We start from the raw sequence: 25,469 nt of genomic DNA on the forward strand, positions 1-25,469 counted from the left end.
CATTCAACATTTCCCTCAACCCGGACTAGTCTTGCAGTACCTGCAGCTGAAAAACACCCTTACAGCTGCCACCACTTGCTTCACTGTTGGGATGGTATTGGGCAGGTGGTGAGCAGTGCCTGGTTTCCTGCAGACATAATTAGAATTGAGGAAACACAGTTAAATCTTGACTTCACCAGGCCAGAGAATCTTGTTCTTCACAGTCTGAGAGTCCTTCAGGTGCTGTTTTTGCAAACTCATGTGTTTTGCACTGAGGAGAGGCTTCCGTCTAGCTACTGTCTATAAAGTCCAGATTGGTGGAGGGCTGCAGTGACGATTGTCCTTCTGGATCTGTGTCCCATCCCCACACAGGATCTCTGAAGCGCAGTCAAAGTGACCATCGGGTTCTTGGTCACCTCTTTTACTAAGGCTCCAATTGCTCAGTTTGGCTGGGCGACCAGCTCTTGCAAGAGTCCTGGTTATGCCAAACTTATGCCATTTGAGAATCATGCAGACCATTGTGCTTATGAGAGCCTTCAGCAAAAATTTTCTTGTAGTCTTCCCCAGATCTGTGCCTTGCAATAATCCTGTCTCTGAGCTCTGCAAGGCCTTTTAAAGAGAAGTGGGTATGTTACCAATTCATGTCCAATCATTTTAATTTACCACAGGTGGACTACAATGAAGGTGTAGAAACCTCTCGGCAATGATCAAGAGAAATGGGAGGCACCCGAGCTAAATATCAAGTGGTGTTGCAAAGGGTCTGAATACTTATGCCAATGTGATATTTCAGTTTTTTATTTTGAATAAATCCACAGTCATTTCTAAAATTTTGTTTTCACTTTGTTATTATGAGTACTGAATCTAGATTAATGAGAATTAATTTAAACAACTATAGTATAAGGCTGCAACATAACAATGAAGGAGGTCTCAATACTTTATGAATGCACTGTACATGCATACCAAGATTTTTTTTTTCTGCATGAAGATGATGATACTCATCTGAACCTTGTCGGTCATCATTGTCGCTTTTGCAGCACAGCTTGGTCTGCATGCTTTATGAAGAAAAGTATAAATAAAGACATAAGAAATAAAAACTGGAACTTATACTATTATTACAAGTGTTAACTGCATACTGTTATCAGAATACAATGTATATAATTTTAGCAATAGTGGTCCTTTTATTTTCCGCTTCCGTGCCACCCTATAGTAGAAATACTGCTACAGGGTGGCACGGGTACGCAAAATCACCAGGTCCCGGCTGGTGATTCCTCGTCGGCATCCGGTGCCATATAAAGCAGTGTGCTCACAGTGTAAAGCACACACACAGCACACAGTAAAAACAGCACAGTTAACCCTTTGATCACCCCTCATGTTAACCCCTTCCTGCCCAGTGCCATTAGTACAGTGTCAGTGCTTGTTAGCACTGATCACTGTATTGGTGTCACTGGGGATGTCAGTGACACCAAGTCAGTTCCCCCCAGTGTCACAATGCCCGCCGCAGTCCCGCAATAAGTTGTTGATCACTGTCATTATTAGTAGAAAAAAAAAATTCCAGTATCTATACTTCCATTTGTAGACACTATGACTTTCACGTAAACCAATTAATTTACATGTATTGGGTTTTTTTTTTTAGCAAATCATTTAGCAGATTATATTTTGGCCTAAATTTATGACGAAATTTGATTTGTAAATTTTTTTTTTTACTGGACATGTTTAATAGCAAAAATTCAAAAATATTGTTTTTGTTTTTTTTTCAAAATTGTCGGTATTTTTTTTGTTGTTTATGTGCAAAAAATAAAAAATGCAGAGGTGTTCAAATGCCACCGAAAGAAAACTCTATTTGATTAAGACATAAATTTAATTTGGGTGCAGCATTGCATGACCACGCAATTGTCAATTAAAGTAACGGTGCCATATCGCAAAAAATGGCCAGGTCAAGAGAGGGGGGGGGGGGGGTAAATCCTCTGGAGGGCATGTGGTTAAAATTAGATTTGACAGGTTTAAAAAGGTAAATGTAGGCGTTGTGCCCCCACCAATTAGACTGTTGCTTAATTTTTTTTAAACTTAGTAAAAAGTTACTGGCTTGAATTTGCTTGAATTAGGCAACAATACTTTTGTATTTTCTTAATGTTACATTTTTTTTTTTGTTCAATTCAGATAAATTTTGCCATAAGTTTCTCAGGTAGAAAGGTTCAACAACCCATTTTTTAAGCCGAAAAACTTTAGGTAAGGGCAGTTTCCTAATGAAATGTTACTGTGCAAGAAATGTATACAGCTTGGCAGCATTTCTAATGAATTGACGAGCAGATAGCAGGTGGTTAGAGCGTATTTAGATACAAACAAATCCACCCACTGGCTGCTAATTACAGGCTTCATATCTGTCAGTTTGTAGCAGTTGTAGGAAAATAAACAGGACTGGCTGGAATATTGTTTAAAGCGAAGGTAACATCAGAAATACGTTGTGTGCGCATCCAAATACATGCGTAAATGTAACACTTATTACATTATTATTGTTATTATACAGCACATTGTATAATATTATACATTGTTATTTAATGCCTTGTAAACAGATCATTGTACTCGCTTCCTGCCCCCCCCCCCCCCAATCCAACTTCATCATGCCTCGCCTCTAGAGGATCTGCAATGTTTTTTTTAGGATTCATCCAGAGTTTGCACCCACATTTCATGATGCTGCCCAACATTTGACACAGTCATATAAATCCCCATGCTGTGCCTTAGCCTTTTATGTTTTTGACTGCGTTTACAAACCCTGTACACTCAGTTGCCCTGTGGCTGTCATAATCTGTGACCAGTTAGTGTAAAATTCCATCTGTCTCCCACAGTCCCTCAGCTACCTGTCACCTCCTACTGTAAATATCCATCATGACTTTTCACAAATTAGCTCCTTCGCTGCCTCTTACTTTGTGACCTCCCTGAACACTAAATTAAAAAGTGTGACTGCTTGGGATTTGGAGGAGGGTGATAGAATTTCTCCCAGGTTCCTCATGCTAATTTTGTAGTACAGTAATTTGACTGCTTTTTAATTGTATAATGGTGCAATTTTTTTCCCCAGGAATTTTGTCATGCCGACAAATTATGCGGTATTGCTCAGGCACTGTCACCACATTATGGGAACTGAAATCACTGTAATGTTATATGAAGTTCACCAACTTAACAAACTATTACTGTTATGTTGTTCATCCGTATGTAAAGGACAGAAAGATGTAACCCTCCCCCCTTCCCTCCCAGTGATATTTAAATTAAAGATTGAGTCTGTTTTGGATTGAGTTGGCCTTTAATATCTCGTTAAACCTCTTAGAAGACAATCTGCCAGCTACAGTATCTGTCTCTGTTCCTACCTAGTTTGGAGTTTTGGGTCTTCTCATCCATCATTGGATGCTGCCGTTTCTCTTATTCTTTCTAATATAACATAAATGTGTAATAGGAAGAGGCCTCTGCCTATGGCTTCAGCAGGTTGAAGTCCAAAGAATTCTGGCTCAAAGATTTTGAGAGAGAGAGAGAAATACATTGAGATGTTCAACTTTCTCAAATTTAGCAAAAGCTGAAATATTAGGATTACTTGACCCACTGTCAGTTATCTTTCTGTATATTATTAATGGAATTATTTTATATTTACTTAACATTATACTATTCTGCATTTAAGGTTGATTTAAAAGAAAAAGAAAAAATAAAGCTTACATAAACTTTTTTTTTTTTTGTTATAGATTTCCCTCCACCACCACCTCCTCCGCCAGAAGACTCAAGTAGTTTTTCACACCCATCTGCTATTGGAAGTTTTCCTCTGCCACCTGCTCCTGACGAAGCAATGTTCAATGTTCAGGTAATAAATGTTAACAGACTGGAAACAATAATGTTAACCAATTTGTGAGGTTTTAAAGTGTATGTCAAGCAAAATCTTTTTCTCTTAGTTTTGGATAGTGGGGAAGGATTGGGACCCCTGCCAAGTTTGTACTGCCATCTGTGGCTTTGTTAGAGAGATTTCCACTCACTTCTTGTTATGCTGGCAACATTTTGCCCGACGAGAAGTGAAGGGAACTCTCCAACAGCAACACAAACAGAAATAAAAATGCTTTTAGTTATCCACTTGCTGTCCACCTGCTATAATGGAACAGATGGAAAGCGCGTTCTTGAGTACAGGTGTGGCAGTTTAAAACAATCTTTTCTGTGTGCTCTTGCGTGCCCTCTAGCAGTGTACACAAATACAGTACTGTGCTAGCATTGTCCATTGGGACAGTATAGGTAACAAAAAAAAAAGACAAAAAGGCCTCAGGCACACTGCTCCACTTGAGTTTAGAAGCTTTTGATGCTTTTTTTTTTTTTTTTATCAACGCCCCTGAACTTAACTCCATAAAAACCCACGCGCACACAGACTCTTATCAGTTTAGCAGCAGCAGAGTTTAGGGGCAGTTAAACAACCCTCTTGTGAATGCAGAAGAATCACGTTCAGGAGAGGAACATTTTGGCCAAAATATGCTAAACACGGCAAAAACATGTGTACACACCCCTAACAAGTATTCTGCCCAATTAAATGAAACAATGTCCAGGTGCTAAACGTGGGTAAATGCCTTTTTGCATTTAGCGGTTTTCTTCTGCTGGTAGAATAAACATTTCAGTTTACATGTAGCCAAAAGGTACAGAGCCATTGAGAGTGGCTCTGTAGCACATGTTCACTGTGAAAGCTTCTTGACTGCATCCATTATTCGTGTAAACTAGTACTAGACGTAGTGTCAACCACCCCTCTACTGTCATTCACCCCTCTATAGTATAGATATAAAAGAGCGCTAAAGAATAGAAATGAATAATTGATTATATATGGGTAAATGATTATCAAAATAGCTGCTGGCACTCAGGATATAGGCAACAGTCCCAATATAAATGTATGTAGAAAAAGTGCAGCGCTAGCGCTACACTTTTTCCACATACCTCTATAGTATATGTCAACTCCATCTAGCATCTGATCTGAGCTGTATATTAACCCTTCACCTGCATTATTCTGCACATTTACCCATTCATCTCTTAATCTATCGGTGTATGACATTCATTTTATGTACAGTGTCTAGTGCACTATTGCCAAGTTTCATATTTTAACCCCCTCACAACTGGCATGTTTCTTAATTGCAAAAAGAACTTGTGGCAAAAATTTAGATCCTTTGGATATGTACTTTCCAAAAAGGGGGTCATTTGTGGGGTTTCATATTGACCTGGCATTTGTATTTGCTTTTGTATCAGAAAGTGAGGAAAACTTTTTTTTCTTTTTTTCAATTTTTGTTTTTGGTCTTTCTTAAAAAATCACGTTATTTTGTTAAAAAAAATAAATAAATAAAAAATAAATTGGGGTTTAGTGTTGCAGGACAGTAAATGTCAGGCAAGCTATCCCTGTGTTGTGAAACGGCCAGGGCAGATGGGGGGTTTTATATATGTTGGTTCTCTCTGTTTTCCTGTTGCAAATTTAGCCTCACTTCATTTGTGGTGAAATGGTTGTCAGCAGAACAGGAAGTGTGGGCATCAATAGTCTTAGGATTAGAACCCCTGTTACATTTCCTTGTTACACTAGAAAATGTTTTTTTCCTGGTAAAGTTCTTTTTTCAGAAATTGGAGTGAGGCAAACCTATCATTCTAGCCTTGGGCCCACAGTGGATTGGTCATTTCATTCTACTGTATCTTCCTATTTTTCTAATATTGAGTGACTTACAGCGGAACTCCATGCAAACTGCCAAATACAGTGATGAAATACATATATGGGAGCCATTTTACCTACCAAGGATTTCTATTCATGTTAAAGATTTCTGTTCATTCACTCCTGAGATGTTTGCAACAGTGCTAGATAACACAGACCATCTGGAGAACTGGCATTTCTGTACTGCAGTCAAGTAATAGTTAGGTTGTGTCCCCATAACCAGTCTGTGACCTGTGATTGGATGATGGAAATGAAAATTAGCTTTATTATTGATGTTCTCTGCCTGGCAGAATTTTTTTTTTCATATGAACACTGAAGCACATTTGAATGACTTTGTGCTGCTTCTTCTTCCGTTCTGAGCTCTACTGTGCACGGGATTTAGCTGCTGTTAAAAATTTATACAACAATATTTAATTAAAAATTTTAATGCCTGAACGGGTTTTTATCTGCGTAAAGTTTAATATTTAAATTACAATCAGATATATATATATATATATATATATATATATATATATATATATATATATACACACACACAGTGCCTTGAAAAAGTATTCATACCACTTGAAATTTTCCACATTTTGTCATGTTACAACCAAAAACATAAATGTATTTTATTGGGATTTTACTTGATAGACAAACACAAAGTGATGCATAATTGTGAAGTGGAAGGAAAACGATAAATTGTTTTAAACATTTTTTACAAATAAATATATGAAAAGTGTGGTGTGCATTTGTATTCAGCCCCCCTTCAATACTTTGTAGAACCACCTTTCACCATAAACACAGCTGCAAGTCTTTTTGGGGATGTCTCTACCAGCTTTGCACATCTAGAGAGTGAAATTTTTGCCCATTCTTCTTTGCAAAATATATCAAGCTCTGTCAGATTGGATGGAGAGCATCTGTGAACAGCAATTTTCAAGTATTGCCACAGAGTCTCAATTGGATTTAGGTTTGGATTTTGACTGGGCCATTCTAACACATGAATATGCTTTGATCTAAACCATTTCTTTGTAGCTCTGGCTGTATGTGTAGGGTCATTGTCCTGTTGGAAGATGAACCTCTGCCGCAGTGTCAAGTCTTTTGCAGCCTCAAACAGGTTTTCTTGTAAGATTGCCCTGTATTTGGCTCCATCCATCTTCCTATCAACTCTTAGCAGCTTTCCTGTCCCTGCTGAAGAAAAAGCATCCTCACAACATGATGCTGCCACCACCATGTTTCACTATGGGGAGGGAAAAGAGAAAAGCGTTTAAAAGAGCCCCAGTGTGTATGAAGCTTTAGTGATTGTTGTTCCTCAGAATATCTAATTGCCTTCGAGGATCAGGAAGGAAGAGTATGGGTTCTGTATATGGAGGTTTTCAATTTATTAATTTATCTTTTTTTCTGTTGGTTGAACTAGATGTACTTGTGTCTTTTCTGAACCAACTATGTATCTACATGTATATCACTACATAACTGCTGTGTAGATACATTGTAATAAGAGAGATACTTTTGAAAACTTAAAAGAGAATTCTTGCCAAAGCTTTTTTGGCTATACTTCTATTTTGGGTCACAGACGTTCACTTACTTTTGTTCTCCTGTGACTCTATTGCCCACTATCGGCTGATGGCGCACAGTGGAGCCAAGATCTGGAAGAATCCTTACAATCCTTTCAGGATCCATCCGACTGACAGCTGGTTCCTCCCATCAGCTCGCAGCTGAGACACAGAGCCTGCTGCTTCTGCCCCTTCTCAGCCCAATACTCTGCACTAGAGGAGTAGATCTGACTGACAGTCACCACTCTCCACTCAGAGCAGACCAACAACTGAGTGAACAGCATTTAATTGCTCAATTTTTGGTCTTAGAGCCAGCATGAAACAGTTGCATCTTGACCCTGATGCTGCAGCACGGAGGCAAGTATGACGGGTGTGTTTTTTATCTATTGAATTCAGATACATATGCAGTATCTAAATGAATGCGGTTCTATGTTCATTAACACATCAATTAATGTATTTTAATAATGCAAGCAGTGCTGGTACCCAGATTTGACATGACATCCGCCTTTTATAATCCCTAGACAGCAGAACTCAGAGTGGATAGGAAAAAACAGCAAGGGGCACATTGATAGAGGGAGAAAGCAGAATAACAAAAAGATGAGCATATCTCTGTGCTGTTTCTCCTCCATTATGCAGTTACAGTTACTTACATAAGCCTGGACTCAGGAAGTGGGTTGAATGATGCTTGCCATCATTTAACATGAAAGATTGGGGACATCTAGAAGTACTGCAAGTGACAGCTCTGAATTGAAGGCTAGTATTGCAGCAAAAGCTGTTTTTTGTTTTTTTTTTTATATCCTTTGATGGGCTGTTATTTTTTTATCTTTTGCCTAGAGTGTTGATTTAAACGTGTTTGTGATGTTTATATTGTGACAGTAAATGCATCTGCATAAAATGCTTTAAAAGCTCTGCTAGTACTTATTTCCACATGGTATTATAATAAGTATACCAAAGAATTTTTGAATACAGCTTTCTTTTATCTGGATTGTTACATTCAGTGAAAGCTGAATGTCAGAACAATTAGTATATCCAGAGATATAGGAAGCTAAAGTTTATTTACTGAGATAACCTAGCAAGACCACATTAAAAAATAAAGAAGGTGTCAGGAGTAAGTGAACACAGTGCAGGGGTCAGGAGTGACACAGTGCATGGGGTCAGGAGTAAGTAGCAGAGGTCAGTAGTAGGTTCAGAGGTCCATAGTATTTAACACAGGATGCAGATGTCAGTAGTAGGTAATGCACAGTGCAATGCTCACAAGTACTGTAAGTAATGTAACATGCAGGGATCAAGAGTAATTATCACATATTTTGGAGGTCCATATCTTCTGACACAGGGGTCGAGAGAGTGCATATGTAAGTAGTTGGTAATGCACAGTGCAGGTCAGGCGTAAGGAATGCAGAGCTTAGAGGTCAGTAGTATGAAATGTAAAAATTTAAGGGTCAGTGGTATGTAATGCACAATGCAGAGGACAGTAGTACATATTGCACATTGCCAAGGCCAGTATTAGCTGATACACAGTGCAGGGGTCTGGAGTAATTAACACACTACCTTCCCTCTTCAAGTACAATTTTCTTTCCTTTAAGCTAAAATAGACCCCAGCACAATACCCCCCCCCCCCTTCCTGAAATGTAGAGACCTCAGTTGCATTGGTGCTGGAGACTGTCGGCTGTGTCATGACACCTTATAAGGAACCTAAGACTTCTTCTTCCTCTGCAGTGCCTATTGCCACTCTGATCTGAGCAGCTGTGAGGTTGCAATCTACCTGTCATCATAGCTGCATGGTAGATCGCAAACCCACTTAAGGCCGTCTGGACCTACTGATCATTTTTAGTTAACACAGTCCCTGCATATGCATTTTCTTAATCTGCTCAGTTTGATTTACATAGCAATGGTTTAAAAAAGTTGACCCTGTTACATCTTCCATGGCAATGTTCCAGAGGCGGTCATAACAAAAACCACTAGGCCAGCGCTGCTAACTGTGCCACAAAAAGCAAAGAGGAAAGCTAAATCCCTTTCTGGCCCCCTAAGGGCAGCTGAATCAATTCTCTGGTTAAAAATACTGTTATATTAGCCTTTAGGAATACAGTATATGCCCAGTTTTGTAATTTCCATGTCCATGATAGGTTTACTTTAATGTAGGGTGAGCATAGATGAGCTTGCCATCAAAGCAGTATAACACCATCAAGTAGTTTTGTGATAGTGTTGAAATTTTTATAATAATGTGTACAGTGTTCATGTATTTGCAAGGCAAAACTAAAATGCCAGTCCAAGTTTTGTAATGCATGGAATGTCTTACATTACAAAATTACATTCATTAGATGTGACAGCGACTAACTGGGCAATTGTCTTGTCATTTGCCCAAATGTCCCTAAGATTAGAGAACTGATTGCAGACTTGTGTACATCTGTAAACCATCTGCAGGAGCAGTGCTCAGCCACTCATGAAGGGATGACAATCCAAACTATACATACATAAATGAATACCGTATGTGATGACATTACAGCTACTAGCATCAAAATAACATTGTCACTGTGACAATATGTTCTTGCTGCAAAATTGCTTGTAGTAGTCTTGGGTGAAGGAGGACAATACAATAAAATGACCACCTGTGTAGCGATAATATGGCATGTAAATAATACCTTATTTACAGTAAGTTATATCATTGTTACCTGACAAGTGCATCATTACAGAAGATTGTAAATTCCTGTTTGCAAAGAAATGGCAACTGCCCCAACCTATAACTGGCCTTCGCAGCAAGGAGCACATAAAAGGGCAATGCATGTCAAACAACAAAGAAAAATTCCTAGCTCAACTTACCAACCATCCTGCAACAAACCGAGTTGTCCTGTCTAACAGTTTACGTTAAAAACAGAGGTTTAGTTTGCAAATGCATGTATAAGCTGCAGAGCCACAGCACGGCACTCCAATGTTATCTGCAGTCCTAACTCTATAAATTTTGAGAGCCTACTTAGCAGAAGCACATCTATCATAATGGATAGATTGAGGGCAGAAATGCCTGGTGGGAGCCCACTCCTCCTTAAAGGCACAAGGGTGCACTGGACACCCAGCATATAGCAAATTGGCAGCAAAGGTGTAAATTCCTATTTCCCTGGAGAGAGGCACCAAATACTTCACTTATCTGAATTGTGTGTTGAGTTGTAGATGAATAATATGTCTGGTGTTTCTCTACTAAATCACTGATTTAATTCCATTGTTGTCATTAACATTATATTTAGTATTTTGTCTATGTATAATGTCTCTTAATGGCAAAATAATACTTGTTTAGGGGGTCTGCTTTATTAAATAAGGCATAATAAACGCTATCACTATCATTCACAATACAGTAGCTTGTATGTGAATTTTTTTTTTTTGTCTACCAGTCAAAAACCAGCCAAGGCTTTAGTATATATGTGCACAGCAAGTTATTTGCAAAGCTTTCAAGCAGCTTTGCTGAATCCTTAATAGATAGGAAATGTTAAACATAAATCTTAACAGGAGTGCTTACTTTCCCGTTAAATCTACTGGTAGACTTCAGCAGGCTTCAAATAGTGCTGTTTCCCAAGTTTTCTACCAAAAAAGAAGGCTGCTAAGTTTATCAGGTCTGGAGTCACCCCAAGAAATACCTATCTTGACAGTAAAAAGTTACTGAAGCTTATTGAAGCCTGACATCAGCTTGTTTAAAGTGACAGCAGTAGCATTTGTGTTTAATCTCTCCAAACTGGAGCTTTAAAGGCTTCATCAAAGCTGAAATTGTCTGGAAACTTTTCAAATGCTTTGTAAAAGTTTGCTCTTCGCACACTTTTTATGTAAACTTTAAGGTCTTGAAGATAGTATTAGCTGTGTGTTTTTAGGTGTGGTATTAGATACTAATATAATCAGTGAGATCTTGAGATGTTATTTATGATGTTATTTATGATTGTATAATTAGGACTGAAAAGTAGATGGCATTGTGTATACATTGCAGGAGTCATTAAATTTCTAAATAAGCTATTGAAAGCCTAAAGCAACAGTGATCTTTTATATATTATAAGAGTTGCTAAATATGAAAAGTAATGAAACCATACTGTACAAAGCCTTAAGTGGACCTGTGTTGTAATAATGATGCGTATCCATTTTGACAATTCTGTACTGGGTTGATACACCAGTATAAAAGTTTGTGGTAACTGTTCTTTCAACAGAAATCTCAAGAGGTGTCTCATGAAATAATTCAGAACTGTATGCATGCAAGGACCAGATTTTCTAAGCAAACAAAAAAGTAGCATTGTTTACAGAGGTTTTTTTAGTATGCTTTGTGTAATACTATCAATAGCACAGATCTTGGATGGATATTCCCTAACTTGAGACATAAACTTGCAGCTCAAAATATGATATACAGTCATGGCCGAAATTGTTGGCACCCTTGATATTTCTCCAGGAAATCATGTATTTCTCACGAAACGTATTGCATTAACACATGTTTTGCTATACACATGTTTATTCCCTTTGTGTGTATTGGGACAAAACAAAAAAAGGGAGGAAAGAAAGCAAATTCGACATAATGTCACACAAACCTCCAAAAATGGGCTGGACAAAAGTATTGGCACCCTTTCACAACTGCGGATAAATAAGAATGTTACAAGCATGTGATGCTCCTGTAAACTCACCTGGGGCAAGTAACAGGTGTGGGCAATATAGAAATCACACCTGAAAGCAGATAAAAAGGAGAGACGTTCACTTAACCTTTGCATTGTGTGTCTGTCTGTGCCACACTAAGCATGGACAACAGAAAGAGGAGACGAGAACTGTCTGAGGACCTGAGAACCAAAATTGTGGCAAAATATCAACAATCTCAAGGTTACAAGTCCATCTCCAGAGAACTAGATTTGCCTTTGTCCACAGTGCGCAACATTATCAAGAAGTTTGCAACCCATGGCACTGTAGCTAATCTCCCTGGTCGTGGACGGATGAGGAAAATTGATGAAAGATTGCAACGCAGAATAGTCCGGATGGTGGATAAGCAGCCCCAAACATGTTCCAAAGACATTCAAGCTGTCCTGCAGGCTCAGGGAGCATCAGTGTCAGCGCGAACTATCCGTCGACATTTAAATGAAATGAAACGCTATGGCAGGAGACCCAGGAGGACCCCACTGCTGACACAGAGACATAAAAAAGCAAGACTACAGTTTGCCAAAATGTACTTGAGTAAGCCAAAAGCCTTCTGGGAAAACGTCTTGTGGACAGATGAGACCAAGATAGAGCTTTTCGGTAAAGCACATCATTCTACTGTTTACCGAAAACGGAATGAGGCCTACAAAGAACAAAACACAGTACCTACGGTAAAATATGGTGGAGGTTCAATGATGTTTTGGGGTTGTTTTGCTGCCTCTGGCACTGGGTGCCTTGACTGTGTGCAAGGCATCATGAAATCTGAGGATTACCAAAGGATTTTGGGTCGCACTGTAGGGCCCAGTGTCAGAAAGCTGGGTTTGCGTCCAAGATCCTGGGTCTTCCAGCAGGACAATGACCCCAAACATACGTCAAAAAGCACTCAGAAATGGATGGCAAAGAAGCGCTGGAGAGTTCTGAAGTGGCCAGCAATGAGCCCAGATCTAAATCCCATTGAACACCTGTGGAGAGATCTTAAAATTGCTGTTGGGAAAAGGTGTCCTTCCAATAAGAGAGACCTGGAGCTGTTTGCAAAGGAAGAGTGGTCCAAAATTCCGGGTGAGAGGTGTCAGAAGCTTATTGATGGTTATAGGAAGCGACTGATTTCAGTTATGTTTTCCAAAGGGTGTGCAACCAAATATTAAGTTAAGGGTGCCAATACTTTTGTCCAGCCCATTTTTGGGGTTTTGTGTGACATTATGTCATATTTGCTTTTCTGCCTCTGTTTTATATTTGTTCCAATACATACAAAGGGAATAAACATGTGTATAGCAAAACATGTGTTAATGCAATACCTTTTTTGTGTGAAATACTTGATTTTCAGGAAAAATATCAAGGGTGCCAACAATTTCGGCCATGACTGTATATATATATATTCTAGTCAAAACCTGTCTATTTTCTTCTTTACCGCCTTAATCTGCTAATTATACTGGTGGTAAAGAAAGTGGGGATGCTTAGTAGGCCTTGACCACAACTATTGTACTCTAAAGTGAAAATTCAGTTGAATTCTTTTTATCTGGTGACTGAAGCAACTTTGTTGACTGTTATGAAGCTTTCTGCATATATCTTACAGATAAACACTGGTGGGAAAACAATAGAGGAACGCCGCTCAAGCTTAGATGCAGAGATTGACTCCTTGACAAGTATCTTGGCTGATTTGGAAAGCAGTTCTCCATACAAGCCTCGCACAAGTCAGGTAAATATCGCAGTTTAGTTTACACCATCTAATTTTTAGAATATTTATAACTGACGTACCAGTGAGAATAACCTGATCTCACATTGAGGGTCCCCTCACATCTTTGTCTGATAATGTATTCTTGCATGATAAAGCATATGGCATTAAGGGCTCAATTACACTTGAGGTTGAGAGATGGTACGGTAAAAAATAGGCAGTTGAGCCATGGGTTTACTGCTTATTCCTTGAGCCCCCCCCCTTGCTTTAAATGCAGCTTTTAATATCCACAAATACAACACAAAGGTGTGGAGCCAGTCTTAATGCACATATTACAGTAGGTAAAACTTAAGTTGATATTTATTTTTTTTCTTCAAGATAATTGAAAAAAACCCTCTTGATTTAAAATGAAATTACTGCATGCACCATTTTGTTCCTTGAAGTGTTACTAAACCCAGGACCCTGCATTCACTATATCTGGTCTCCCACAGTACACAAAACATGGAAGTGCAGTTATTTTAGTAAATATAAACTGCTAATTACCTTTTATCATCAGCAGTGAGAGCAATTTCTGTCAGCATCTGTCAGTGTCCAGCCGAGCACTGGTTAACGCTTGTAGGAGGAGTTTTCATTTTGCTCTAGGAAGATGCAGAACCCCTGACCTGTCTGGATAGTGCTGATTGGTCCCTGTGCTGATAACATGCACTCTCCCAAGGAAAAAAAAACTATCAATCCACACCAAACTGAGTATGTGCAGAGAGACTCTACAAAATATGTCTTATCAGGAGATAAGGGGGGGGGGGGGACACTGGAAGAAGGGGAGGATCAGAGAAGTCAAGATCAAACAGCGTTTTAAACAATGCAGTGATTATAACCAGCATGTTTTACTGCATATACAGAGTGATTTTACTGTTGTGGGTTTAGTAAAACTTTAATATAATCCTAATTTACATAGTTTCATTAGCTGGAATAGTGCAGCTTTACTCTGAACAAGATGCATGAAATGCACGGCAAAAAATCCAATGAGTAGTTAAAACACCTACCTATCTCAAATTTGTATAATATACTTTGTGCCTAGATAGATAAATATACAGTATTGTGAAAAGGTAAGTGCACCCCATCGAAATATATAAAATATTTTTGAACAAACATTAGATTTTTAAATTAGATATGATACTTCCGTGCTATGTTAGAAATCCCAAACAAAATACATACAACAAATCAGCATGTGCACATCAAACAAAAAATTCTAAAGCTGCTGCTGTGTGTAAAGGATAACACCTTTAGATACCATACCATATATAACTCAACAGCTCTGCTCTTAACTTCTATTGCATAAAACAGACGACTATCCATGTGCTCAATACTCCAATAAAGTGCAATGCGTGCAGTCCATAAATAAAGTGCAATCCAATAATTTAAAAAAAGTGCCACCGTGCAGTAGATGAAATACCAAAAAAGATCAAATACCACCAAAAGAAAGCTCAATTTGTGGGAAAAAAAAGGACATACATTTCATTTGGGTGCAGTGTTGCATGACCACACAATTGTCAGTTAAAGTAACACAGCGCCGTAACGCAAAAAATTGCCTGGTCAGGAATGGGGGTAAATCCTTAGGAGGGCAAGTGGAAAACTGAAGGTTTATAACCTCTTTAAATTTATCAGGCATCTGGCCTCATATGTTTTATAAAAAGGAAGGACAGTATTCAAAGGTGATATAATTTCAATAGATGTAATTTATTTTATTTATTGCAGTGCAAACAATTTAAATAGAGCTTTCCATATATATTGTACATTTACATTAGTCTCTGCCATCAAGGAGCTTACATTCTAAGGTTTGAAACACGTATTCATACATACACATACTAGGGCCAATTTTTAGACAGTAGCCAATTAACCTACCAACATGTCTTTGAAGTGTGGGAGTACCAAGAGGAAACCCAGACAGGCACAGCAAAAACATGTAAACTCCATGCAGGTAGCACTATGGTGGGGATTCAAACCAACAACCTTAGTGCTGCTATGGCGGAAGTGCTAACCACTTAACCAAATCAGGGTTTTGACTAAGCCAATTTTGAGCAATTCCTTGGTGCTTTGCTTATCATGCTGAAAAACTCCATTCCAGACCATCCTCAGTCCTTGGGACAGATAGCCTCACATTCATATTAAGCACACTTCAGTATGATGTAGGATTCATAGTTGACTTGATAAATGCAAACTTCCCAGGCTCTAAAGCACCAAAGCAGCTCCAAACCATCATATTTCCAGCGCAATGCTTCACAGTTGTATACGTTTCTTCAGTTTGCACCAAACATGTCTACTGTAAAGCTGGCCATACACTGCTCACATTTCATCCAAATCCTGAAGAATTGGCTGAAATATGAGTAGTGTATGGCTCTGCCAGCTTCGATCTGTTTCACAAAAGTCAATTGTTCTATTGACTTTTGTTGGAGGAACCTGCTGGAAAATTGTCAGCTCAACAAGGCCTTAATCCAATCAGATGCAAGCACTGCTTGGGAATTTGAACAGTCAACAGCACCATCACTATCAGAATACAATAACCCAACAGGGGGATTTGACCATTTAGGCTGTTAATGTGCGTGGCAGAATCTATAGAATCTGTATGTATATGGCCAGATTTACTTTAGTTCACCCGTCAATAATATTCTGTTACAAAATTTGTGGTCTTTGCTTATTTGTTCACAGGCGAACTGTAGTCTTGTTATTTGTGGACAGCAAAGGATTTTTCCTAGCACACTCTTTTTGGTTGTGACTGCATGCACTATACTACAAACTGTTGCAAGAGCTACCTGCAGATCCTGCAGTAAAATTTTGGGGTTCTTGCACATTTCTTTTAAGATCAAATGGTCTGCTTTTGGGCTGAATTTGCTAGGCCAACAAGTCCCAGACAAATTAGCGGTCTTTGAGATCTAAGATTATTTTCCTTGCAGCAACATTATTTGATTTCAAATAAATCCCTTGCATCAACAACCTTCTTTTTAAAGCTGGATGTAGAAGCTGCAGCTGGACTGAAAAAAAAACAAACAAAATAGATTCCACCATCCACACAAATGTGGTGGATGGAAGCATTCCCCTCACCGGCATTATCTGACAGTGATACCCTGAAAAACACTGAACAGTGGCTCCAGTCGCTGTGTGACAAATGTTTTCCAGTGTGTCCTTTGATTTATTTCTGTGAAACGGGGATGACCACATTTGGCCAGTCCCAGCTGAACTGGCTGAATTTGAAGCCATCGATGGCCAGGTTAAGGACCTTGGAGAGTTTTTGGCATTATGAAACTACTTAAAGTGGAGCTCCACCCAAAAGGGGAAATTCTGCTTTCAGGACTGCTCCCCATTAAGGATTGGCACCTTTGAGGAGTGGGGGGGAGCGGGTTCCCGAATTTGACAGTACCCACTTCCGGTCCGATCGCCTAGGCAATTGGAAACAGAAGGTGTCCTCTCTCCCTGTAGTCTTTTGGGACACGTGACAGGTCCCAGACGACTGCAGGACCATTCATGAAGCGCAGCGCTACTCGAGAATGTGCAGTGGGTACCCGGCTGTGAAGCTGTCATAGCCGGGTGCCCACACTGAAGATGCCGGCCTCCTGGAATACAGGACGGCCGGTGAAACGAGTTGCGGGGGGGACACCACAGGACAGAGGGAAAGGTAAATGGATGTTTTTTTAAAAGTCAGCAGCTACAGTTTTTGTAGCTGCTAACTTTTATTTTTTGATAGGTCGAGTGGAACTCCGCTTTAAGTCATTAGCAAAGAAAGCACTAGAGCCTAGATAATTTAAAAATTGTTTGTTTTACCTGCTTAATCCCTGACAAGGTTCTAATCACTGACATTTAAAGCAGAACTCTAAGTTTCAGTGAACTTTAAATAGTTTGTTTGGACCAAGCTGATCCAAACGAACAATTTACTGCTCTCGCTGATGCAGCAGCTGTGAGGGGTATATAAACTGTATGTAGTCTCAGTTACATGCAGTATACAGCGCTTTGTTCCATCAGCTGAATGAGAACTTCCTGTCCCACTGCTGGAGCAAAATCAAGTCAGGCTAAGCTCTGCTCAGCTATTCACAGAGAATTTTGTATTCTATGAATGATTACAAAGTTTACCCTGATTGGCTGAGGTGGAGAGGCAGAGATGGATGACATCACGAACTCCACCTCAACCAGTTGGAAAATACAAAGCTCCCTCTGAATAACTCAGCAGCTGTCCGTTTCAGCTTTGTTCAGGGTGGGGACACAGAACACAAGATGGGCACAGAGCTCTTAGAGCCACTGCATCTGTTAATGAAGTAAATAGAGAGTTCACTAAACCCTAGAGACCAGCATCTGATTCTAAATTCTTAGATTTGGTATGGTAGTGGTGGTAAATGTAGGTGTGGGCTTACTTTTCCCAAATAAATCGGCATTTTGTCATGTGGAAAAAGTGCCCTACACACAATGAATGCACGAAAGAAGCTGCTGCACCCCTTTTGGGTGCAGAGCGTAATGTTTTTTTTCACCACGTATTTAGTGTATTTTTTCGTGTAACACAATGTGCATCTGCAAACCTTGTTTAGAAAAAAATTAATGGCACCGCAAGCACGATGCACTTTTTAGGGCATACTTACTTTTCCATGTGATTTTCAATGGAACTATTGTGCTAGTGATGCTCGATATTATTAGCACTATGCACATTGTTTACTTTGTTCTCTGCTGACATCAGCAAGTGACACATGAATGTGGGGAAGGGCCAGACAACGATAAAACACACACACACGCTGCAAAACGCACTTAATTCCTGAAATCTCTTCACTGGGCAGCACATGTATATCTCAGCAAAGTGGAGCTGTATAAGCATTTAGCTTGAATTCTGTCATAAACGCATCAAAAATTACTGTTCACTACCAGTTCACACCAGAAACGCACAGAAATGTCCTCTGAATTTCTGTGCAATTCATTGTGATGCATGGATCACACTGTATCACGCCAAAAGTAGTGCATGCACTACTTTTAAAAATGCACTATAACCATATCTGCGGTACCATGCGATCCAGGGCAGGCAAAGCACTGCATTTGAGATCTGCATTTGGTATGTTCTTAGAATTACGTTGACACTCACAACAGATCCCACACCCAGTGCGTTTTGAATGTGGTGCAGAAAATGCGCACAGAACATGGATATCCTGGACCGTGTCCTGGTTTAAATGGGTCCTTTAGGCTAGTTTATTTTAGTTTCTTCTGTTTCTGATAGTTTAAACTCCTTTTTTTTTTCTTTTTTTTTTTGTAAAAGTTGATTGTGTTTGTTGACTGTAGCTTACTCAACACTTGACATTCCCAGCATTCTAATAGCTACTCATGAGTTACCAGTCATAAACATGTCTACTAATCCTAATAGGGCACAGTATGGAATGTGGCATAGCTTCCAGCTTCTACTGACATGCTTTGTAGTGTGACAGCAATCTACTGTGCTTCTTCAGCAAACTGCTCAATGTTACTTTATTCTTCTGTAGGTTATTTTTATTCACAGTATACAGAGATAAACACTAGTGCTGTGTAGTCAATGCTTCAGTGTTCTTTAATAAATCCATATATAATTGTTTTATTTTGGGGAAAACTATAATCATTTTGTTTCTGCTATAGAGATACAGATTCATGAGTCAGATCCTGATGGGGTCTTAGAATCAATTTTAGTGGCCTCCAGATGTGCAAGACTAACCCATGAAGCTTTGTTGTATTTAACATGACATTATCTCCTGGTAATATTTGTCTTGTTGCATTTGCCTGTAATACTTCCACTGATTAGTTGCTTACATATTTCTAGTGTGTTAGACTTGTGTTCTTACTGGGAACTTTTTCCTCCATTGAAAATCTCTCAAGTTACAAGTCTACCTACATTGGAATGCATGTGTTTTTTCTTTAAAAGTGTGCTGCTTTTCAGACGTTTGTCTTGACTTTTGTATACACATAAGCCTGAGTCACACATGTTGTTATAGAAAGCTTCAAAGCAGTACTTAAGGCAACATTTACTCACACTGTTCTGGCTGGAAAGTAAAAATCATGTTAAAGAGGCAAATTGCAGAGTTTTAGTGGAGCCTTTGCAGTAAAGATGCTGAGCCTTTGGCACAATCACATTTAGTGGAAAGGACATCTTCTAGTTTCAAGGCATAGTTGTCCAGTTCCTGCCTGAACTTTGGCACACTTTCATGTACACTTGCATGTATATCTGTCTAGTAACTGAATCTAACATGATTAGATCTTTGTCTAGGCCATCTCTCTAGCTGTTTAGTAGACCTGTTCCACAACATTTTTAACCATTCAATTAGCCTACGAAGTATATAAAAGCCTTTGTATGAATTTTTATTTTGACATTTTTAAAGATTTTTTTTAATGGGGATTGTGACGATCGTGGTGTCAGACCCCCAGCCCTTCTCACCAACTGACCGAAGGACTAGCCAATCTAAAACCGCGCTGTCACGTGCGTAACAATGCCACGCTCAGCTGCAACCTGCACAAAGATTTTCCAGCTAATGGACCACAATCTATGTGCCGCAGCCTGAGAGCGATTGTTACTGGGTCAGGTTAATTACGCAATTAACCCTTCACACTGCCACCACCGCCTTTTTGTAGAGAAAAGGAGGAAACTCGCCAATATTAGCAATAACAGTATGATGTTTGAATAATTGTCTATATACCACTGTCACCGCAGGCAGAGGTATATAGAGGTTTAAAAGCACACAGTAGCGCTCTTCAGAGACAGGGATTCTTAGTTTGCATTAAAGAGCTTTAGAAACAGTTCAACACTTGTCAGAAAATAAGATTTATTACTAAAAAGGTCAAAATGGTGCAATAAACGTATTTACAGAAAAAGATGTAGCCAATATACAGTTGTGTTCAACATAATCGCAGTCCGACATCACTAACCTGATCAATCACTGTTTTTGGTAGAAATTATATTTCTACATGGCAAATAATTTACTAGCAGGTGTAGAGTAATTGAAATCCAACAGTCATGACATGCATGCTGCTGATTCTGTGTAATTGAATCACTAATTGAAAGGGGCATGTTCAAAATAATAGCAGTGTGGAGTTCTATTAGTGAGGTCATTCATTCTTTGAAAAACAGGTGGCAATTATTGCCCTTATTTAAAGAAGGAAGGCAGCAAATGTTGTACCGGTACATGCTGGTTACAGTGCATTTCTCTCTGAAATTCTGAGGAAAATGGGTCGTTCCAGACATTGTTCAGAAGAACAGCGTACCTTGATTAAAAAGTTGATTGGAGAGGGGAAAACATATAAAGAAGTGCAGAAAATGATAGGCTGCTCAGCTAAAATGATCGCAAATGCTTTAAAATGGCAACCAAAACCTGAAAGACGTGGAAGAAAGTGAAAAACTACCATTCGAATGGATAGAAGAATAGCCAAAATGGCAAGGACTCAGCCAGCTCCAGGAAAATCAAAGAAGGTCTAAAGTTACCTGTGAGTACTGTTACAATTAGAAGACGCCTATGTGAAGCCAAGCTATCTGCAAGAAGCCCCCGCCAGACGACCCCCAAACACTGAATTCAAGCCACAGTACACTGTGAAGACAGTGAACCATGGTTGTGCAAGCATCATGATATGGGGATGTTTCTTATACTACGGTGTTGGGCCTATTTATCGCATACCAGGGATCATGGATCCGTTTGAATACATCAGAATACTTGAAGAGGTCATGCTGCCTTATGCTGAAGAGGAAATGCCCTTGAAATGGGTGTTCCAACAAGACAATGTCCCCAAACACACCAGTAAACGTGCAACATCTTGGTTCCAGACCAACAAGATTGACGTTATGGAGTGGCCAGTCCAATCCCCGGCTCTTAATCCAATAGAAAACTTGTGGGGTGACATCACAAATTCAGTTTCTGAGGCAAAAACCAAGAAATAGAGAACTGTGGAATGTAGTCCAATCATCCTGGGCTGGAATACCTCTTCACAGGTGCCAGAAGTTGCTTGACTCCATGCAACACAGATGTACAGCAGTTCTCAGAAACAGTGGTTATACAACTAAATATTAAGTGATTCAAAGGAAAGCAAAATCTTCAAACATTATTCAGTTTATATAGTGAATGTTTGAGTTTGTAAAGAAGAATACAAACACTGCTATTTTTTTTAACAGTCTAATATTCACTTTTTTTAAATTTTTTTAGAGGAACAACACAAATTTGATATATTTTTCTTCATGTTTTGATTTTGAATAGAACGTGTAGTGTTCCCAATACATTTGTGTGTATGGAAATAAAAGCTATTAGAAGGATTTTGAGCTTTAGTCACTTTTTTTAGTCACTTTTTTCAGCACACTGCTATTATTTTCAACACAACTGTGTGTATATATATATATATATATATATATATATATATATATATGTGTGTGTATATTAGAGAGATAGAGTACTTTGCAAAAGTCCTGCGTTAAGCAGATCAAGTTTGAGAGCAAAAGGGTACCGTCTCCCAAGTTGGTTCCGATGTTAAATGGGAGAATTCTTCAACTTCTCCAAACCTGACAGTCTTTTTCTAGGAACTCAGCAGGGTGTCTCCTTACAGCAGAGAACCAATCGCCTCATTTGGGGATCTGTGTTTGAGGCGGGGGACTCAAGCTAGAACCAAAATCCCTCACAAGTTATACCAGGGTCAATAACTTTCCCTAGGTACATGTAACATTCTATCCACGGGTAGGATAATCTGTAGAATGATATTCTGAACGTCCAGATACCAGTTATGACATATCTGCTTGGGACGGTTAAGGAGATATCACTTTCTGCTCTCGGCAGATACGTAATCCAGGGGTGTAAGATATCAGAGGTGTGCCTGTGCTCTGTGTTTGCCAACAAGGGTTTCTCCACCAACTACTTATTCATGATTTGCTTGGGGATCAAATACTTATTTTACTCAATTTATAACATTTGTATCATGTTTTTTTTCTGGATTTTTGGTTGATATTCTGTCTCTATCATTTAAAGTACACCTATAATAAAAAAAAAATAGACCCTTCACTTGTTTGTAAGTGGGCAAACTTACAAAATCTGCAGGGGATCAAATAATTATTTTCCCCACTGTGTGTGTGTGTGTGTATATATATATATATACACAGTATTAACACAAGTAGGCCTGGTCAGATCTCCCTAAGCCTGGTGGTTGATTTCTCCTGCCTGTCTCTGGAAGAAGCTTCCAGTAATAAAGTAGGAGGGTTAGCCACTGGGTTATGAATATTTATTGGACCCTAGCCAATCCCTGGGAGAGAGCCCAGAAGCTGTAGCTGGGTAGAAGATAAATGTTTTGGGAGCCTGATCAGCTGTGTCTTCTCCTGGGCCCTTTCCCCCTAGATTTCAGCTTGTGTTATTGGAGAGCTCTTGCTGTTCGGCCTCAGCGTGTGCTTGGTCGAGGGCCTGAAGGAGCCTGAATTAAAGAGAATTTGCAGGAGGACACTACTTGAGGAAGCTGAGCTGGAGAAGGAACCCTTTCACTGAAGATTGTCTGTCTTAGAGAAGCTAGTTAGGGTAGTTAGGGAGCTGTCTCTGGACATTGTAAGACCTTTTGCTTAGATCTTCAGGTGTGCCTGTGCTTTGAGTGTTAGACTCTAGAGGTTGCTACAAAGACTGCAAATATAGAGTCTCAGACTAGCTGGCTGTCCACTTTACCTCCAGCAAAACTTAATGCTGCTTCTGAAGTACGTTGCCTGAGAATCTGTTCTCTAATGCCTGCGTGTGTTTTGGAGTATCCTGCACCCTCATCCCTCTACCTGCCTGTGTTCACTGCAATAAACCTTCAAACAGACTCCCTTAGACTGAGCTTGAGATTGTCGATAAGGAAAACCTGGTTTATTTCCAGTGACCCCCTTCAGGGATGAGCACTACACTGAGTGTAAAGCAGTCCTTTGCAACCAGGGTGCATGATTGCCTTCTGGATTCTTCAGGGGTGCCTTGGCAAAATACGTAAAATTGCCCCAAATTACTCAAAAATTGTCAGCAAGCCAGTGGATGGATCAGGCCTGCCTTTTTGTTTCACAACGTCACAGGTTTTTATTGTGTAGCAATAAAATCCTTGGGCACCGTGTGGGCCAGCTGCCTGCGTCCTAACCACTGAAGACATTATAGGTCAGAGGACATCGGATGCCTAAGGATGTCCTTGTTTGCCCCTCCCCTGCCCCTCTCTTCAGCACTGGGGTCATGTTAGCTGAGTGATGAATAGAAACCAAGAGAAGAGAAATTATGGGATACTAGTCAGTGTGCAAAGGTGTATTTGCTTTGTAAGAATAAATTGCCTCTAATATTGGGTGTCCTGCATTTTGTAAAATTATTAGTTTAGTTTTTAACGTTTTAGAATGGGGTGCCTTGAGGTTGGTTTAAAAGAAGTGGCTGAGCTGAAAAGTATAGGCCAGAGCTTGTTTTCTCTGCAAGTGTCAAGATTTTCATAGTGGAATGCCCCAGGTTTTGGGGCAACTGGGTCTCTCAAGCTTTATGCAGGTTCATGCAGAGGCCAGGGGGATGCCCCATTTTCATTTATGGAGACAGTTTAGGCATGTTTAGTTGCTGCCAGGAATACTTCAACATATTTTGAAAATGTGTTCCTTCCATAAATAATCTTTTACTGAAAATCCCCATCACCTTATGTACACTAACTGAAGTTTTAGGTTAGTGGGAATGTCTGTCCTGTCTGAGGAGACAGAAGCAGAGTTCAGATGTAACTGACACAAACAACTGTGTTCATTAAAGCTTTACTATTTTTGAGTGCAATTTTTTTAAATTAAATTTATCATTAGCAACCAATCAGACATCACCCTTGCAGAACAAGAGGAGTTATGATTGACTGTTGGTTACTGCACTTAAGGAAAAAAAAAAAAAAAAAAAAAAAAAAAAAAAATATATATATATATATATATATATATATATAAATTTTTTTTCTTTAAAGGCTGACTTTATTATTCTTAAGCTGGCCATTCACTGATCCAAATTCGGTTGGTTTGATTAATTGTCGAAGGGATGTGGCGGAAAACATTTGTTCAGAAACTGCAGCCATTGATTATTATTATCATTATACAGTATTTATATAGCGCTAAAAGGTTTGTTCAGCGCTGTACATTATAGTGGGGGACAGAACATGAGACAATACAGTAACAAAACAAAACACGAGGGGTTCAAGGGCCCTGCTCTTTCGAGCTTACAATCTAGGATCAGTGTATTCTGACAACGGCAGGTCCCACTGTCTGAATACAATGTGCCTGTGATTATTGGGGGGGAGATCCCTCCATCAGAATCTGTTTGTCTTCTGGTTGAATGGAAAAAAAACAAAAAAACATACAGTTTATAGCCAGCTTTAGTATGGTCTGTAGATAGCAATGGGCATTATAAAAATATAAAAGATTGACTAGAAGTCCCCTTTAACTTTATAGTACAGTTGATAATTGTGCTTTATTTTTTTTTCCTCACAACAAAGTAATGTACTTCCAGATCTAAAAGATGCAATCTGTAAAGACAAACTAAGTTTCACTAAGGGAGCCATGAAGGCAAATACATAATACATGCAGTGAGACAACTGAATGCTTCGGTCTTTTCCCCTGTTGTGTATGAATTACAAATTATTACATTTGTGCTCATGAGGAAGAAGTGGGTAATTTGGCATTCTTACAATAGTCTCATCAAATCTGTTTGTTTGTTTGCTTGTATATTATTTCACAATAAGGGAAAATGACTGTTTAATGTAACAAAGCGCAGAGAAACCCCTATCTCCTATAGCACCAAAATAATATGGAATCTGAAATGTTTATATTAGCAGCTTAGTCAAAAAGCTCAGGTTGCATATGCAGTGTATTACATAGGTATTTACCTTCATTGAACTTCTCCAATTAATGTTATATTTTGGAAATTAAATCAGTTTGACTGGAATGTTATGTCACTGGTCCACGTAAATTAAT

The 25,469-nt window shown here is 39.2% G+C and overlaps 1 protein-coding gene across 4 annotated transcripts in view; it reads left to right on the plus strand.

Annotated features, from left to right (window-relative positions):
• Positions 1-25,469, plus strand: part of LPP (LIM domain containing preferred translocation partner in lipoma) — a 469,545-nt gene that overhangs the window by 223,306 nt on the left and 220,770 nt on the right. For all 4 annotated transcript variants that reach the window (XM_089680141.1, XM_089680143.1, XM_089680142.1 and 1 more), the window contains 2 exons: positions 3,705-3,820; positions 13,430-13,552. In XM_089680141.1, coding sequence (XP_089536267.1) covers positions 3,705-3,820; positions 13,430-13,552 — 239 coding nt within the window. The remainder of the gene's footprint in view (positions 1-3,704; positions 3,821-13,429; positions 13,553-25,469) is intronic.

Source organism: Staurois parvus, unplaced genomic scaffold (assembly GCF_062004578.1).
Source record: "Staurois parvus isolate SC_StPar_1 unplaced genomic scaffold, SC_StPar_1.0 ptg000235l, whole genome shotgun sequence".
Taxonomy (NCBI): domain Eukaryota; kingdom Metazoa; phylum Chordata; class Amphibia; order Anura; family Ranidae; genus Staurois; species Staurois parvus.